At 36.2% G+C, this 12,760-nt stretch overlaps 1 protein-coding gene across 3 annotated transcripts in view; it reads right to left on the bottom strand.

Moving 5' to 3' along the window:
* The window catches only part of OSBPL11 (oxysterol binding protein like 11), a 76,043-nt gene that overhangs the window by 39,908 nt on the left and 23,375 nt on the right, over window positions 1–12,760 (bottom strand). For all 3 annotated transcript variants that reach the window (XM_032215819.1, XM_032215811.1, XM_032215829.1), the window contains exon 2: window positions 8,407–8,475. In XM_032215819.1, coding sequence (XP_032071710.1) covers window positions 8,407–8,475 — 69 coding nt within the window. The remainder of the gene's footprint in view (window positions 1–8,406; window positions 8,476–12,760) is intronic.

The following is a 12,760-nucleotide window of genomic DNA, read 5'->3' as shown; positions in this document are numbered from 1 at the left end:
AGTGCCCAATTAGCCAAATAGGAATCAGATTGAATAGAACTCACCCAAAAGGAGAAAACAAACAGAACCTATCCAACTACTCTACAGCTTGGACCAGGCTGAGAGAGAATCTGGGCTAGCAATGGACAGGCACCGGTATTTATAGATTTCCTCTCAGCCTTGGACCAATCAGGCTGTGATAAAACCCACGTGTGACCATTCCCTCCTCCCATTCTGGAAAACAGCAGATCAAAGGGGATACTCTGTAGATGCTGGAGTGATAAGGCAGATCCCCTGTGGATAGGAGCAACCCCCTAAACGGGTGAAGAAATATCCTACCTTTTGGTTAGGACCTTAGCAATGGCGGCCACATAGAAGGAAGAGCAGAGATAGAAGCAGTTGAAATTGGATGCTTGTTATTATTGCTGACAATCCAGAGAGGAGAGCAATGCGAAACTGGCAGAGAGAGTGAGCTGGAAGAAGAAGTAGCTGGGAGAGAGGCTGTTTTTACAGTACAATTTTGCCGAGAAGAAGCGGAGCAGAGACGCTGTGTTAGAACGGACAGGAAGGGACAGCTGGAAGAGCCTAAAGATCAGCCACAGTAAGAATGAAAACCCGACGACTTCCGGGGGGAGGGGTTTGTTGGTGGGAGCTGGTTGTTACAGCTCACGAATCCTGGTTGCGTTTATCTGTCGGATGAGCAATCCATCAGCCATCTGACAGCTTGTTTACCTTTTCTTCGGGCCAAGAAGATAAGGTGAGCTATTGTGCTGGGCAACGTGCCAACCAACTCTCACAGATCATTTCTGGGAGGGGGGGAGGCCAGCCGAGGGCAGGATTGTCTCTGTGCCAGGAACTCATGCTGCAATCTGCAGTGCAAAGCAACCCCCCCATCCTCAGAACAAAATTTGATTTATTGAATCCAAGACAAGCGGACACTGTACATGTAAACTTTTAATTGTTTGTATTAATCCTTAGCTTCATTTTTACAAGAATTCCTTCTGATATCTTACCTGCTAAAGAGACATTCAAAATGGCGCCGAGCAGCTTCGTAACACTGTTTGAGCTTTGAATTTCTACGGAGTTTAAAACTTCAAAGGAAAGGAGTGACTTAATACTAAATTAAGCAGCAGCTGCACAATTGGTCAGCAGAGACTTATTAATTGGCTGAAGAAGATTAAAACTTGGAATGGCTTCTAAGCATAATCCTATCCAAAAGGTCGCCCTCCTGCTCCAAAAAGTGCTAGCAGTTCGCCAGCTCCTGGCACGAAACTACAGTCATTACTTCCTCCCCCCACAGGGGAGCAATTAACTAAAGAATTTTTTCAGAAGGAACTGGCTGAAGCATTTAAAAATCATGTAGTTACGATGGAAACAAAACTTAAGGAGGAGTTATCCGTTGCTCATAAAGAACTGTCTGATAAACTTGAGATCTGGGTTCAGAAGATCAGGGATGATATGTTGGGGGTTGTTAATTCATTGACAGAATATGTTTCGGGAATGGAAGACAGATTAGAAGATCTTAATGATGCTAATATTAATTTGGTATCGAAAATGGATGTGGTGCAACAAAAAGTCGAAAATGCTGAAAAAGAAGTTTTATAGAAAACTTCATGCCAAATTAATACAGTGGGATATTGCATATTACTGGGTGACTGGAACGGTGTTATGGACACTAAGAAAGATAAGAAGGTTTCTCGTCCAAATACTCAAATGCGAGCGAAACTACCTAAGTCCTTTTTCGATATGATGGATGATTTTGAACTGAGAGATATTTGGCGAGAAAGAAATGCAGAAGAATATAACCTTAAAACCAGGAGATATAAAGATTAAAGAAGCAATTACCTTATTAAAAGACCAATTTAATATGTTGATCTCAGACCAAGTAGCCACTAGTCTGTTATATGCAAAACATAATACTTTTTGTAATGCAAATAAATCTGGCAGATGGTTAGCATATCAGTTTAGGAAAAAACAAAAACTTCGTAACATAGCCAAATTGCACTATAGAGGGAAAGAAGTGTTTCAACAGGGTGAGATTCAAAAGGTCTTCCGTGAATACTTTGTAGTGTTGTACAAGGGTGACAAAATTAATGGTCTAGATATAGAGATACTTGGAAAAAGAAAAAATACCCATAGTTAAAGAAGAGCAGAGACAAAGATTGAATCAACCAATAACTTCGGGGGAAATTTTACAGGTAATTAAGCAGTTAAAGGCAGGGAAGGCACCCGGTACAGATGGATTGACAGTGGCTTACTATAAAAATTACAAGTAGAAATGGTAGAACCTCTTAAAGAATTATTTAATAAGATTCAAACGGAAGGTAAGGTACCCCCATCTTGGAAGACAGCTTTCATATCCCTGATACCTAAAGAAGACCATGATATTACCCAACCAAAAAACTACAGACCTATTTCACTACTTAATGTAGATTATAAAATCTTTATTAAAATACTAGCAAATAGATTAATGTTGGTTATTCAACAATTGATTCATAATGATCAAACAGGTTTTATTCAAGGGAGACAAATGAGAAGTAACGTAAGATTAATCGTTAATGCACTAGAATATTTGGGAAAGAATAACCAAATTCCTGCCGCGCTCATATTTCTGGATGCTGAGAAAGCCTTTGATCGAGTTAATTGGCAATTCCTGTTGAAAACACTGCAAAAAATGCAAATAGGAGAACGTTTCTTACACTCAATTAAAGCAATATATCAACAGCAAACAGCTCAAATTATAGTTAATGGAAGTTTAACAGATTCTTTTCAAATTGAAAAAGGTACAAGACAGGGTTGTCCCTTGTCCACATTACTGTTTATTATAACTTTGGAAATATTGTTGAATAAAATACAGGGCTTGGAGGGTTTAAAGGGAATTAAGATTAGGCAGCAAGAATATAGAGTGCGTGCTTTTGCAGATGATCTGGTTATAATATTAATCCAACCGCAGGAAACTAGTATGATTTTAATGAATATGATTAACCAATATGGTCAAATGTCAGGATTTAAAATAAAGCTAGGGAAAACAAAAATATTAGCTACAAATATGAATACTAAACAAAAGGAAGAACTAGAAGGAATGATAGGATGTGAAATAGTTAAAAAGATCAAATATTTAGGAGTTCATATTTCAACCTCAAACGGGAAATTATATAAGTATAATTATGAACCACTTTGGCATAGTATACAGACAGAGATGAAAAAATGGGAAAAGTTACAGTTATCCTTGCTGGGAAGAATAGCAGCAATGAAAATGAATATTTTACCTAAACTTTTATTTCTTTTCCAAATGCTACCTATACTTAAAAAAGATGTGAACCTGTTAGAATGGCAGAAGGGTATTAATAAATTTGTATGGGCAAGAAAGGTGATATCAAGGAAGGTTAATAGTTGAATTGTTGCTGAATATTGGATTATATAATTATTTATATTATTGATATTACTGATAAAGTATAAACAAGGTAAAAATTATAGCCAATTGTGGGCAAGGACAAATAGGGGGTTAAAAATGGCAACCTCAGTAAAACTAGGGGAAAAGACCATACCCAATGTGAGTTCAACAACACCCCCCTCCTTAAATCAAAGGTCAATCGAGAGTACGTGGGGGTTGGAGAAAGCTGAAAAGATGGCAGAATCAGCGGGACCAGCACCAACGATGCAGAACATGCAATCGATGCTCCAATTGATACAGGAGACTTTGGCAAAAAGCCAAGAAGAGTCAAGGAAGAATCATAAAGAATTAAAAAATTCAATGGGAGAATTGAAAGGAACGATCAAGAATGTAGATGATAAAGTCGAAAAGATACAGAATGCCTTAGCAATCAATGAACAGAAAATTCAATGTGTGGAAGAAAAAATACAACATTCAGATCAGAAGATGGGAAAGATGGAAATATAGACAACTTAATAAGGAATTAGAATTATCAATAATCCGACTTGAAAACGAAAAAGCGGCATTCTACCTACCAAGATTTGAAAACATACTGGAAGAGAAGGAGGAAGACCTGAAAGATAAAATGATTAATACCCTCACTGAATTTCTGCAAAAAAACAAAAAAAAAACAGGAAGTGAGAGGGAATATTGATGAGGCTTACAGGGTGAATACTAACTACGCAAGAAGAAATAGACTCCCGAGAGAAGTGCATGTAAGATTCGCTAAGAAAACTGCCAGAGATGAAGTGTACAAAAAAACTAGAGAAGAGACGATTATACTACAGGGAAAAGAGCTGACCACGCTTAAACAGATCCCACAGAGAATTTGGGAACAACGTAGGCAATACCAATTTTTAACAAACGAGTTAAATAACAATAGAATAATGTACAGATGGTTGGTACCAGAAGGGGTTCTGGTATCTTGGCAAGGAAAAAGATATAAGATAGAGAATTTAGAAGAAGCACACAAATTCTATGAAGAACACTGCAATAGGAAAGGAGAACAAGGAAGCAAAGAGGAACTAGAATGCAGAGGTCAAGAGGAAGAAACATTAGAAGACAGCGGAAGAAGGAGGAGAGAAGAACAGAGGCAAGAAAGAGAGAGAGCAGAGAAGGAAGGCGCGAGAGGGAAAAGTCAGATACAAACTAGAAGTAAAAGAAACAATCTCAGCTAAAGATGGATCAAGAAATAACAATTATGGCGATAAACTTGAATGGACTGAACGCACTAAAAAAAAAAAGAGCCCAGATGTTTAATATTCTTAAGAAATTGAAAGTAGACCAGATATGGGTTAATTGGTATAGATGGATGGAGCAAAGAAATAAAAAGCAATGAAAGAATAGAACAACTCTCAAAAATAATAATTATGAGTAAAACAAGGGGGTCATGATTGGTGAAATCAAATCAGGATGATAGCTAGCATATAGACTGTAGAATGATAGAGAAAAAAGGAAATGATATTAAAAAATGGACTTGTGGAAATAACATCCTCAAGAAAACATAGAGTGGATTTGAAAGAGACACCTATAACAATAGAAAAAGAAAGGAAGGGAAGAAGGAAGGAAAGGAGGGGAGGAAGAAAGTAGGGAATGGAAGGACGAAGGAAAGGAAAGAAGTGGAGAGTGGAAGAGAGAGAGGGAGAAGGAGAGATAGTAGGAGAGGAAGAGGAAATGTGGAGGAGAGGTAGGGGAAGAAGAAAGAAGTAAGGAGAGGTGGGTGGAAGGGAGAGAAAGAGAAGGAGAGGAGGGAGGAAGAGAGAAAAAGAGAAGGAGAGAGGGTAGGAAGGAGAAGACAGAGGGTAGGAGTAGGGGAGAAGTAAGGGAAGGAAGAAGGAGAAGGAGAGGAGGAAGGAAGGAAGTAGAAAAGGAAGGGAGGGAGAAAAGAAAAGAAAGAGAAAATAAGGTGGTGTCATAGCAGGTGTGAAGGATGGTAAACAATACATTCCAAATTATACCTTATAACCTTTTAAATGGAATAATAATATAAGAATGGCAAAGAAAAAGAATAATTATGGGAATGTATACCTATAACTGTATGTAAGAGAATAAATGGCAGTAAAAATATAAAGCACAATATAGGTAAATAATACTTGATCATAAGTAGCTAAGTATAAATAAATAAAGAAATGTATATAAAAATGGATAATGAATAACAAGATTATGAACGCAAGATAGAAATGTATCGAAGGGAAAACACTAACTGCAAAGAAACCGATTCGGAAGTGCTGTATGATATACGATGGAACTTATTGTTCCTATGTTGTTTTTAAGTTATGTGTTTATTTTTGTTGATGTCTTTATGTGTATAAAATAAAATTTTTAAAAAAAATTATAACCTAAACCAGTGGTTTTTTAGCCTGTCAATTTTAAGATGGGTGGACTTCAACTCCCAGAATTTCCCCAGATAGGTTGGGAAATGGGGAATTATGGGAGTTGAAGTCCACACCTCTTAAAGTTGACAGGTTCAAAAAACATTGAATTGATCTAAACAGAAATCATACACAGCCTGGATCTTGACTTAATTCCTTCTTGGAGGAACTTAACTCATTCTGAATTTATTTATTGTTTAGAGAGAGTGAGTGGAAGTATGGAATATATTTTATAGGCAAAGGTAATTAACTTTTAGCTATTTCTGCCTCTCAGCCATTTGTGCCCAATGACATTTTTGCCTGAATATGGGGAAATAATCTGTGAAAGGTGGCATTGGGAACTGTACAGGGAAGGGACCGAATGAGAAAAAGGTGTCTTCCACCATTCCTTCATCTTCTCCTGCAGGATGGAAAAATGTGGACTCAGCCTTTGGGATTAAGCAGGTGAGTTTTCTGTTTTCTGCAATGTTTGCATAATACCCCTGGAAGCAAATGATGAAGCAATACATCAAAACTAACCAAAGACATTGTAAGACAACTCTCAAAAATGAACCCAAAGATGAAAATATTTGGAATATATAAAAAACATTAAAATGGCCTGTAAGGAAAAATGAGCCTGGATTCAGTTTTGAAGCTTTTATTATTACTGAGGCCTCTGCTGAAAGACTACAAAAATCCATAAAGCTGAAAAGCATGGTGTGGCTTGCCATTGAGACTCATCAGCCAGACCAAAGCAATGTTCCTGGGTAAATGGCCGGTTGAAGCTAGGAAGTTTTAGTAGAGGAGCCTTATACTTTGGTACAAGCAAGAAAGCTTTCCTAACACATACAGGAAAAAATCATACATATATTTATCAAATCTATATGTTGGCTGACCCGAAAGGCTGTGTACATGTTCAGAGGCTTTTCATCTTTTCATTTCTTAAATAGGATTTTGCACATTGTCAGAGATTTTTATCCTTAGATTGAAATAAACAGAAGAAGTTGGACCTACAGACATCATAAGGAACCAGGAGTCAGGGCTACTAATATAGCCCTATTTCTTAGCTGAGGTTTTTAAATAACAAAGAAGCAATGAAGACCAATAAGTAGCAATAGCACTTAAGGCTTATATTTACAGCCCTCTGTAAGCGGTTTACAGAGTCAGCATATTGCCCTCAACAATCTGGAGCCTCATTTTACTCACTTTGGAAAGAAGGAAGGCTGAGTCAAGATTGAGCCTGGTGAGATTTGAACTGCCAAATTGCAGGCAACCAGCAGTCAGCAGAAGTCATCTGCAGTACTGCACTCTAACCACAATGCCACCGCAGCTCATAAGTAGAAGTAACATTCCAAACTTTTCCCTAATTTGAGCTAACTTGCAATTGCTGATTGAAAGAAATCCTTATTTTAGTAACAGCGAGCCATACGATATGGCAGATGTATTGGGCAATTTTGACTAGGCAAATGATGTTGTGCTTATTATTGTTGTGATAATGAGACAATATTTTTTAGCTTCAGTGGACAAATGAGAGGACTGACAATGTCACATACTGTTCCAAATAAAACCTATGCTAAGGAAACATGTTTGTGTTATTTAAGACGATTCCATTTTATTACAATGGTAGTGCCTCTAAGATCAAGATAGTTACTACTGCATTTAGAAGCTATTGGACACCAAAGATGCAATGGTTTGAAATGGGCATGATTTAATCACTGCAGAACCAATTGTAAACGAGTCTCCGTAGCTCAACAAGACTATGCAAGTCCTGAGATTTCAAAGCGTAGCTCCTAGACTGAAGAATCAATTTACATTGCAAATATCAGGAACAGGTGGAACATGGATCCCTAATGTTTTACAAACCGAACTCAAAGCATGAGGGGGGGACAAATAGACTGAAGGAAAAACATGCATCTTTTTTTTCTTGTTTAAGGCCATGCTTCAGAGAGTATTTCAAAGAGAATAAGCATTCCCAGGATAATGTTATATCATAACAATTTTTATTGCAGAAGGAAAGACAGAGGAGGAAGATAAGCAAGAGCAAAAACGTAGCTTTTGCAAACTTTGAAAAACTCAAGTGTTCGGATCTTATTTTCAAATTCACACAAATATTAACTAGAAAAAAGACAGTTGTAACTGTGTCACACCAAGACTGCAAATTCCTACACACAGTCCTACATATGAGGAATTAAACTATAGAACAAAACCATGAAACCATGTTTCTGAATAAACATGCAGCAGATCAATTTTTATTGTAATTATACTTTCAGAAATCTCAAAATATGAGCTCCAATCTTTTAGAATCTTGTTAATATTATGTCTAATCAAACGTCAATATTGCATTCAAAATCATCTTTCTGTTGCTTATAATAGCAGCTGTGCTATACCCTCCATTTTCAAATATATTTCATAGCTGTATTTTTCTTTGCATTATCTCTTGAAGGGTAAAATACACAAAGTCGTCTAGTTCAATTAAAAATTTACCATTCAGGAAATCAAATACATGCACTAAAACAAAAGATTAATGCTAAAACAATTCTGCATTCACATATTATTTTCTAAAACAATCAGAATATTATTAACAATTACTGCCTCAGGAATTAAGCTATTCCATCTGAAATAGTTTTGGAAAATCGAACTTACCGGTACTGCCAGCCTGTTACAAGATTTGTATATTTCATTAAATAGCCAGAAATGTTTTCCATGTGATCACTGTGGCAAATATAAGAACAGAGTTCATCAGCTATAGGCAAATAACAACAATTAAAATATCTCACATAGATGTTGCGTAATTTCATATTTGCTAGAGTAATAGAAGACTTCGTAATTCAGCACAAATGTCAAACGACTTTTAAAACAGAAATTCCTGCAAGCTCTTGCTCCTTGTTTGTCTTTGCAGAAATGATTTAGAACTGAGATGCTTTAAATAATCTACCAATCTGAAAACTGGGACCCACATTACTGATGCATAAACTACTGGAATCAGTAATAAATTATGGGACACCTCTTGTTTATAAAGCTTCAATATTAAAGATTAAATTACTAAATACCCTTCAGCTTTCTAACCTCAAGGAAAGGTTTTTGGGCTCTTTAAGTATTATTCATTATGAAAATGGAAGTTGATTAAGGTTAAAAGAATACCTTTAAAATTGAACTATACAAATAAATCACTGGCCACTATTAATTAAGGAAAAGTACATTTAAAATTTTGAAACGATACACACTTTTTGGACTCCTAAGTATCTATCATAATTCATTAACATCATTGAAGAATTTTATTTTGCTTTGTGTGCCACATCTAGCTTTTCTTGGGATACCAATCTGTTTTTTAATATGAAAAAGCCCTTAGTTTTAAAGCATTTAATGCAAAAAAAAATTTCCAGTTTTCAATCACCTTTATTTATTTCCAAAAACGTCTTTTCCATCATCAATAAAAAATAAAAATAGTGTCTCGCTTTGTGTATGGCCAGTTAAATAGAAATTAAGCAGAACTACAGGAAAATATAGTAAGAAAAAATATATTAAGCAATACATAGTGAGGACATTTGTACACCTGTGCTTTATACGGTAACTGTTACACTTCCCCTTTAAAGCCATTTTATAAATGTGCAAATTCTCCCTATCGAACAAATTCCAAATGCAACCAGCAGCCAAAACGAGTAACTAAAATAGGTACCAATAACTGGCATTTATTATGTTACTTAGTTTGGGTAATGAAACGTCTGCAAGAAAACAACCAAGCTCAGAGAACACCAAGGACCCCTCACTAAAATATGTGCATCACAGAGCAGACCTACTCCATATTATGTATGTCCTCTTATTTGATGGATGCACAGCATCCATCTTTCCACTGTTTCGTAGAAATTAAATTAAAGTCTCCCTCAAACAAAGTTTGTCCCCTTCTGGATAGCAATAGAGAAGTGGTTTGCCATTCTAATTCAAAGTCAGTTAGATGCTGCCATCTAGTGGAATAGCAATTATTAACAATCACAAGGAGCCATCAACAAGCGGAAGGAAAGAAAGATAGGTGTCCCTGAAAAATTTTCACACACACTTCAAAATACACAAAATTAATTTTGGTCCAGTAGACCACAAAGAACAAATATTTCTGCATCACATTCAAGAAGCTTTACAGGCAGCAGAGCATTCCTCTAGGAAATTGAGGGCATGACTACATTTTTAAGTTCCACAAGTAGAATTTGGGGCCTTACATAAAGAGGGGATTTCAAAGAATTAAAGCCAATCCCAGAAATCACTTAAGCCCCTTATTAGTTCATAACACATTAGCACTCCTAGTAGAGCTATACCTGAAGGAAATCAGAAGCTACAAATGAGTCTTGCAAATCTGAATTATCATTATTTCCTGCTCTAAGTAAAGTACCATAAATGGTCAAAGAAAGTATTCCAGCCAAGAGGTTTATTCATGTCTAGATATCAACAGTGAATTATATAAAATTGTTTTAAAGTTTAATAAATAGCTATGAATGGAGATACCGTATTTTACCAAACTTTTCAAGAAAATAAATCAATACAATTGGAAACTGGCCTCCTAAATAAGCAACTGCAGTAATTACCTGAAAATGCCTGCTAAATATCAATTTAACCTATTTTTCATTCAGAAGTCTATGTCACAGACCTGTCTCAGAATAATGTACAATGTACGTGAATAACTGAAAGGCATGAAAGGATTCAGAAATATGACTCATTTTAAGTTACTTAATAATGAAGAAATACATCAAACCTTTCTTGAATAACCCAAATGATAGAATCCAGATACCTAGGATTGTTCTCCAAGGAGGCAGTAGGAGCCTCTTTGTCACAATTTCTGAAAGCATATCTGAAACTATATATTTATTTTTGGTTATCTTCTCCCCATATACAACATCTTTTTACCTAATAATGTCTTAGAATTCACCGATTGATTGTTGATTGTGCACCTATTCTATTTTCAGACCAAATTAATTCATGTGGAAAGTGAGAAATGTATGAATGATGAAGACCAAATTAATTGCCTATGCTCAGTAGAATGAAAGTGATATATTTATATATCATAAATCTGGAAGCAGGTGATAATGTATTTGTGGCAGAAAACTATGGAGGAATTAGGAAGGAGGAGCTGCTCTGATTTTTTTTTCTCCATAGAATAATCCTGAGATGAAAACAAATTTTGCCTGCTGCAGGAATAATTTAATGTCAGTAGTGTAAACAATTTTAAGAAATTATGCTTTTAAAACTTTTGTGGTCATGAAACAAACTGCTTGGCTGAAATCTGAATTTTGGTTCAAAATCATTTCTTATGTCAAAGCTCATTCGTACCAATATTGACATCAAGGCTGAAAAACTGTAAAAATGATACTGCATTTGCTAATGTACATAGTTAATTCCATTTAAACACATAAATGCCTTTCATAATCAGCTATGCAGGACTTTCACTTAATTAAAATCCTACACAGAATCCTCCACAGAAGACAAAGAGCCACTTCTACAGACTCAAATGTGATTAAATTCAAATCCTGATTAAAATACAGTAGAATTAGTTTCAGAGGCTAATTTATTTATTTATATGTACACCCACCATAAACATCCTGGCTCTGGGTGGCTTACAATATCCAAAATAACTAAAAACAAACACTGCAATTTAAATGAAAGCACCTTTAATTGGCAAGTAATTGGCAAGCAGGAACCTGCAAGTGTTAAGCCTCCTAGAGACATCATCCCAGCCTCAGTACCCAAAGAAACCTCCTGGTTGTTAATGTTTTAGTAATGCCAACAGATTTGAGCCCACACATTTGGAGGGAGGGGATCATTCCAGAGGACAGGCCCCACCACAAAAAGAGGCAATCACTGTCTTTGAATTTCAATTATTTCTGTAGAATGCAAAGAATTCTTATTTCAGGGGAATCAAATTATTCAGTATTTTATCATACATTTTATAAACAATTATTTTTGTTCACTGAATGCTTAATTCCTTTGATGTCTCCTGTATTATATGAGCCATGGAGGTACAGAGCTAAAATTAGATTTTCCCCAAAAAATACCCTATTAAGAACAACACCCAAATAATTACACAAGCATTTCAACCAATAAATTGTCAGAACTGAAATCTAATGAAACTAGAGGAGGAAGGACCTCATTGATTGGCAGCTTTCCTGTTGATGTCACAATGCATCCTACTAACCAACTATAAGCTAATTTCAGAGAAGTAGCACAGAAAAATTAGCAGAACTGGAAAGAAGAGCCAGCAGAGAGGATTCAACCATGTCTGCCTCAACACAAAACAACCAGGTGAGTATTCTTAAAGAGGAAGAAAAGAAGAACCTCCATATAGTAATATTGTGGCACAGGCTATCAGGAACTTGTATCTATCTAAAGTCTTAAACTCTTCATCATAAAAGTTGGATCATACTTAAGATCATTATCATAGTTTTTATTTCTCAGTTATCAGCTGATATACTTGCAAATAGGAAGCTGATCTAAAGGTTGTAAAATTTTATGCAGTGTATAAATAGGATAGCATTTTATTCCTTAATCTAGAGCCAAGGTGGCGCAGTGGTTAGGGTGCAGTACTGCAGGCCACTTCAGGTGAGTGCTATCTGCAGTTCAGCGGTTCTAATCTCACCGGCTCAAGGTTGACTCAGCCTTCCATCCTTCCGAGGTGGGTGAAATGAGGACCCAGACTGTGGGGGCAATATGCTGACTCTGTAAACCGCTTAGAGAGGGCTGAAAGCCCTATGAAGCAGTATATAAGTCTAACTGCTATTGCTATTGCTATGTCCTTCAAATATTCTGAGTTAGAATGCTTATCATTCCTTGGCACTGTCAATTTTGCTTTGGCTGACAGGAGTTGTAGCTCCATCAGACAGCGTGCCCAGTCTTATCCTGGAAAGGAATGTAGAGATAACCTTGGTGATGGAATGTATAAGCCTGCCTTGATTCGGATATAAAATGGGGCACCTAAAACTCTGACAAGCTTTAAAGATTCTTGTTATAACCTGCA

The sequence above is a fragment of the Thamnophis elegans genome, chromosome 1, assembly GCF_009769535.1.
Source record: "Thamnophis elegans isolate rThaEle1 chromosome 1, rThaEle1.pri, whole genome shotgun sequence".
Classification (NCBI taxonomy): Eukaryota; Metazoa; Chordata; class Lepidosauria; order Squamata; family Colubridae; genus Thamnophis; species Thamnophis elegans.
This window is presented reverse-complemented; position numbering and strand designations above follow the sequence as displayed.